The 6,587-nt window shown below is 40.8% G+C and overlaps 1 protein-coding gene across 1 annotated transcript; it reads right to left on the bottom strand.

The window, feature by feature from the left end:
* Positions 1-441: 441 nt before the first annotated feature.
* Positions 442-4,928, bottom strand: LOC109078860. Its single transcript, XM_042753964.1, has 7 exons — positions 4,815-4,928; positions 4,565-4,628; positions 4,302-4,467; positions 4,072-4,175; positions 1,664-1,808; positions 1,128-1,254; positions 442-734 (listed from the first exon to the last, which is right to left on the bottom strand). The coding sequence occupies exons 1-7, from the start codon at positions 4,924-4,926 to the stop codon at positions 442-444; spliced, it is 1,011 nt and encodes a 336-aa protein (XP_042609898.1). The 5' UTR covers positions 4,927-4,928.
* Positions 4,929-6,587: the final 1,659 nt, after the last annotated feature.

Below are 6,587 nucleotides of genomic sequence, written 5' to 3'. Positions count from 1 at the left end.
GACTCCAGCTAATATGGAAACTGTACAGTCCATGATCAATCCCTCTGCATCGGCAGAATCATTTGGCAGAGACATTTATATATCAATGGTTCAGTGCATTGAAAGTCATATGTGTGACACAAAGAAACACCTAAGATATAAGCAGTCCTTACAAAAGATTTAATGGAATGAAGTTGAACATTTGCAAACAGACTGCCAGTTACAAAAGGCTTGCTGTACATTACTTCATTTTATCATGGGAGTAACAGTGAGGTAAAAAACTAACTCCTCATTCATTTTGGTTTTAAAGTTAACCATTAATAACAGCAAAACAGTGGTTTTGTAACAATGAATAAAGTTATTCACAGAAACAAGAAAATGTCAAATAAAATGGCAATAAAACAATTCAATGCCTATTTTGACTTATGCAGTTACTTGTTAGTTTTCCCTTTGAGTGAGTTGTTACACCCTGTCAAAGGTTTGCCCATGGCATATGGCTAATGTCATAATGTTTTTGAATTCACTGAATGTTTTCAGGTGCGCTGAGGGAAATGTGATTGTACGACTAAAGGCGCTGACAATAGGAAAACAAACAGTGTGCTGGTCACAGTCATGGTGGAATTTCACATTTATGACAAAATCCTTCTTCTCACTAGGCAGAAGGGGCTTGTGTCCCTGTCCGATGAGCCACTGCATGATTCGTCCAACAGTCAAACTTCCTGGAGCAATATTGTTGTTGCTTGGGCCATCTTGTTCTTAAAAAAAAAGAGATTAAATGTAAGTCTGGATAACTAAAGGAAGGCAGCATCTTTTTAATAGTTTTTCAACTTAATACAATAAGTTAATACAATCCCTCAATTAAATCAGATTAACATGTAAAGCATAGCCCTTTTTTGGGTCGGGAGCAGGGGGTGTTAAAAGCCCTGGCTGTCTGTAAAATTTCATGAAGCAGTGTTATTCTAGAGGTCATAATATTAAATATCACATTTTACATCAAGATTCTGCAAAAGAAACATTAAGGCTTGTGAATTTATTGGAGTATGTAAATTCATAGCTAGCCATTTCCACTGTGCTGTATAAAAATTACTGCAGGACAGCAGAAGAAAAGCTTACTACTACTATATTATTCAATATTGGCTAAAACACACCAGAATCCTCAATTTCCTGAAGATAGTCCTGGAAAAAGTTCATGATGTTTGTTTCCATGCGGTGTTTGGCAGAACCAATCTCACTGAAGACAGGGCGGCTGTTCTCCAAAATGAAGACTGCATCCACCTTTAAGAAGAAAATACATTTCAGTCTGCATTCAACATAGTAATTCTTGCAGAAAAAATAAATGCTTAATTAAAAGCAACCAGAAACCCATGTCGAGCTACTAGGACGTGTTGTTACAATCCCTATGAAGAATCGGCACTTTTTTGGAACGAATCCCCATATCCTTGAGGAGCCTGGTTGTTAAAATGACTACAAACTCTCCACATCCAACCTCAGCAGGAAGCACCTGAGTATGCCAGCCGTACAGTTCTGCCTCGGCTGCTAGCTCTGTGTACTTCTGGCTTTTCCATTCATATGCTTCCCCAATGGCAACCTCCCATGGTACTGTAAGCCCCAAGATGTACAGGGACTTCTCTAAGTTGACCACAAACTCAGGTCTGGCGTTAGAGTGGTTGAGACAAGAATGTACCTTATTATCTTCTCCTGTAACAAACAGTGGTTGGCAAAGGTCTTGATGGGTCTTCATGATCTTTGGTAGTTCATAGAGCTGCAGGCCTTTTCTGAGCTGGTCGAGCATCAGGATGAGTCTCATGGTGGAGTGAAGTATAACAGCTCTAATAGACAATATAAAAGTGTTTCATCAGGAGATTCTACTTTTGTGGTAAAACTGTTTACTGTAGGAAAAAAATATAATTGTTAAATTAAAGCTGCAAGCAGCGATGAAAGGGCCCTCGCACCCGGGCTCACCACCACCTGGTGGCCATAGGAGATCAGCGAACGTTGGACCATATGCTTTTAAAATGGTAAATATTTGTGCCTCATTTCCTGCTGCCAACAGGTGGCGCTATGATCATAACTGAATATCGGCATGTAAATTTCTTCAGACCAGGACTTTTACCAAACATGCAAAGTTTTCGGGCAGATCAGACATTGCACGTTTAAGTTAGTGTAAAAGAAGTAATTTCCTGTTGCCAGCAGGTGGCACTAAGACTATAAAAAAATATTGGCCTAAAGATGAGTTCAGGCCAGGACTCTTATAAAATGTGTGAAGTTTGGGGCAGATTGGGGCATTGTATGCAAGAGTTACAATAACTTCCTGTTTCATAGTAATAATAGCATCCTTTAGCACATAGTAAGTTTTGCTAGCATGTTTGAGAATATTTCTAGCATGATTAGCACACAATGGCATATTTTACGGTGTTGCTAATAGTGCATAAAAGTATTAAAACATGTCACTTCCTGTTGTCAGTAGGTGGCACTATAACTATAACCAAATATGAGCATGTAGATATCTTCAGGCCAGGACTCTAATCAAACTTGTGAAGCTTGAGGCAGATTGGACATAGTATGCACGAGTTACAGTAATGTTCTACTTCACTGCATTAATAGCATGCTTTAACACTGAGCTAAGTGTTGCTAGCATGTTTAAACATGCTTCTAGAATTTTGCCAGCCTATTTAACACATGTTGATGCTTTATTATTATTTTAGTCCATAAGAGTGTTAAACATGCCACTTCCTGTTGCCATCAGGTGGCGCTATGACTATAATCAAATACAGGCATGTTGATGTGTTCAGGACAGGACTCTTGTGAAATGTGTGAAGTTTGGGGCAGATCGGATATTGCTAGCCTGAGTTACAGCAACTTCCTTTTTCACTGCATTAGTAGCATGCTTTAGCACTTAGCTAAGTGCTACTAGCATGTTTTAGTATGTTTTTAACATGTTGCCAGTGTATTTATCACTTCCTGACACTTTTTAATATGTTGCTAGGAGTCCATAACAGTGTTAAACATGAAACTTCCTGTTGCCAGTAGGTGGCGCTATGACTATAACCCAAATAAGGGCATGTTGATGTGTTCCAGACAGGACTCTTGTCAAACGTTTGAAGTTTAGATCGGACATTGCTGGCCTGAGTTACAGCAACTTCCTTTTTTCAACTCTCACTGCATTAGTAGCATGCTTTAGCAATTAGCTAAGTGTTGCTAGCATGTATAAGTATGTTTCTAGCAACATTCCAGCCTATTTAACAATTGCTGACACTTTTTAATATGTTCCTAGGAGTCCATAACAGTTTTAACCATGTCACTTCCTGTTGCCAGCAGGTGGCGCTATGACTATAACTGAATTTGGTCATGAGTGTTTGTTCCAGGACAGAACACCTATCACACATGTGAAGTTTGGGGCAGATCGGACCATTGCTTGCCTGAGTTACAGCAACTTCCTGTTTCACGGCGAAACATCAAACTTTGTCAGGCCGCCAGGGACACACCCCTTGACGAAAACTCAAAACCTTCGCAATTAACATCACAAAGGTCTTATGATGACCCTCACCAAATTTGAAGACAATCCGATTAAAACTGTAGGAGGAGTTCGTCAAAGTACGAGGCATGGAAATGGCAAAAACTGCACAAAAATCATACAAGAAATTCAAAATAACTTACTTCCTGTTGGGTTTTGGATTTTGTACCAAGAGACTTTTTTGTAGATAATGGTGTGCTACACGTGTGTACCAATTTTCATGCATGTACGTGAAACGTAGCTCGAGGCGCACTCCGTTGAAATTTAATAGGTGGCGCTATCGAGCCATTTTGCCACACCCACTTCTGAAACCTATATCAGATGTAAATTTTCGCCAGTTCTGATGCGTGTGCAAAGTTTCATGAGTTTTGGAGCATGTTTAGGCCCTCAAAAATGCGTCTCATTGCGGAGCAATTCCAAGAGGGTCCTCGCACTGCAGTGCTCGGGCCCTAATTATAATTTGGTGACATTTAAAAGTGGTTTCACAACATAGCTTTGCAAGAAAAAATTCCAAATCAAGTCACAAATTGTTGTACAATACTCCCTTGCCATAATGAAAACCAAAAATGTTAATATACCTTATTATGCTGTCCCTTTTATACACAGACACGATTCCAGTGTATCCGCAGGTCACAATGTCACCAATCAGGTCGCTGATGTTGTCATCACTGGTGCTGTTTATCTGAAAGTCGATTGGTGTTAAGTGAAAGTTGTTCATTTACATTGCATAAATGTGCTCTACGGTCAAACAAACAACTCATTAGATTTGTGCAATCCATGTCATAATGAAGTTAATACTATTATTGACTGTGATAAAATTGGACATACCTTTACAATTAGCAGTGACATCACTGGCAGACACTTGAATGCTGTCAGAGTCACCAGAGCAGAGATATTTGAAGCACCATTCACGCAGAAAGTTAGGGCAAGGTCCGCCTTGTGCCAGACTAGCTGTCATGACTTCTCCTGCAGTCCTAATAAATGGAAGAATTAAATAATTGCATATAAACTAAAGTAGTACTGCAATTAATACGCTTAAAGACAACATGCAAAAAGAACTTTATTACAGACCTGAAGTAGTTACAGTCCAAACTGTTAAGGCAGTAAATGGGATTCTTCCCTTTCTTATCTGGACCTTCAACAAAGAGTCTTTTTTTCTATTTCTACCAGCATTTCTGGAAAACAACGAATACGTGAAATTCAAAAGGTCTCTTCAATGTTCATTTTTTCATCCAATCAGCATTTGAGCCCATTGCACCACCAGAGGCCCCCTGTTGACATATATGTGTCTGATTTAACAAATATGGATATACACCTGTACCTGTGAGGAATTCTTTGGTAAGGGCACCAGTATCAATGCCTGCCTCGGCAAAGAATGTGACCTTAAGTCTACATTTGGGTGAGGTCTTCTTCTGCCGTTGCCACTGTTGCATGCCTCTGCATTATGTTCTGCAACACCTAGACAGACCAGGGACTTATGTGAGAATCCTGTTTGTGGACTTCAGCTCTGCCTTTAACACGATCATCCCAAAACCTCCTCCTCCCCAAACTAACTCAGCTCTCTGTGCCCACCTCCGTCTGTCAGTGGATCAACAGCTTCCTGACAGACAGGCAGCAGCTAGTGAGGCTGGGAAAATACACATCCAGCACCCGTACAATCAGCACTGGAGCTCCCCAGGGCTGTGTTCTCTCCCCACTGCTCTTCTCCCTGTACACTAATGATTGCACATCTAAGGACCCTTCTGTCAAGCTCCTGAAGTTTGCAGACGACACCACACTCATCGGTCTCATTTAGGACGGTGACGAGTCTGCTTACAGACAGGAGGTTAAAGAACTGGCTGTCTGGTGTACTCTCAACAACCTGGAGCTTAACACGCTCAAAACAGTGGAGATGATCGTGGACTTCAGGAGAAACCCCCCTTGCTCTCCCCCCACTAACCATCATGAACAGCACTGTGACTGCAGTGGAGTCATTCAGGTTCCTGGGCACCACCATCTCTCAGGACCTGAAGTGGGACATTCACATTGACTCCATTGTGAAAAAGGCCCAGCAGAGGTTGTACTTCCTTCGCCAGCTGAGGAAGTTTAAACCTGCCACAGGAGCTGCTGAAACAGTTCTACTCCGCCATCATTGAATCCGTCCTCTGCACTTCAGTAACTGTCTGGTTCAGCTCAGCTTCTAAATCTGACCTCAGAAGACTACAGAGGGTAGTCCGGACTGCAGAGAGAATCATCGGTACAACCCTCCCGTCTATTCAAGAACTGTACTTATCCAGAGTGAGCAAAAGGGCTGGCAAAATCACTCTGGACCCCTCACATCCAGCACACTCCCTTTTTGAACTGTTGCCATCTGGTTGACGCTACAGAGCACTGAGCACCAGAACGGCCAGACACAGGAACAGTTTCTTCCCCCAGGCGATCCATCTAATGAACACTTGACAATAACTGTGGAACACATTACACTATTTATATTTACAGACACATACACTTATTATCTAACACACATACTTAGTGTACACTTAAATTATTATTTTTTGCACATAATATACCTGTACACACATAACTGCTCGTAATATATCTGCCATACAATTGTCAATTTGTATATTGTCATTCCTTACCTACTGATTTGTATTTTTTTGTATTTTTTTATTCTTTTATTGTGTGTTTTTTGTTCTGTCATTCTGTTGCACTGCGGAGCTTCTGTCACGAAAACAAATTCCTCGTATGTGTAAACATACCTGGCAATAAAGCTCATTCTGATTCTGATTCTGATTCTGATTCTCCGTTGTACAGATCAGTTCGCGACACACAGATGGAAAATGTGTTTGTCTCATCAACTTGATAACCGATCCAATTCAAGATGTCCTCAGAACTGGAAAAAAAAAACAGACATTGAACATTTGAATCACAACTAAATCTATGAGTGGTTTTATGATTTCATAGGTTTTTGCTACTGTTTCTCAGGGTGGTCGTTAGGCCTGGTACAATACTCGCACATCCTCCTACACTGGTGACGTTCTCAGGAGTGAGGTGAGGCCTCAATGCAAGTCCAAACAGGCAAAATATCACAAACATACCATATTTCTGGATTACT

Source organism: Cyprinus carpio, unplaced genomic scaffold (genome assembly GCF_018340385.1).
Source record: "Cyprinus carpio isolate SPL01 unplaced genomic scaffold, ASM1834038v1 S000000807, whole genome shotgun sequence".
Classification (NCBI taxonomy): domain Eukaryota; kingdom Metazoa; phylum Chordata; class Actinopteri; order Cypriniformes; family Cyprinidae; genus Cyprinus; species Cyprinus carpio.
Note: the sequence above shows the minus strand (reverse complement) of the source record. Positions and strands in the feature narration are given on the sequence as shown.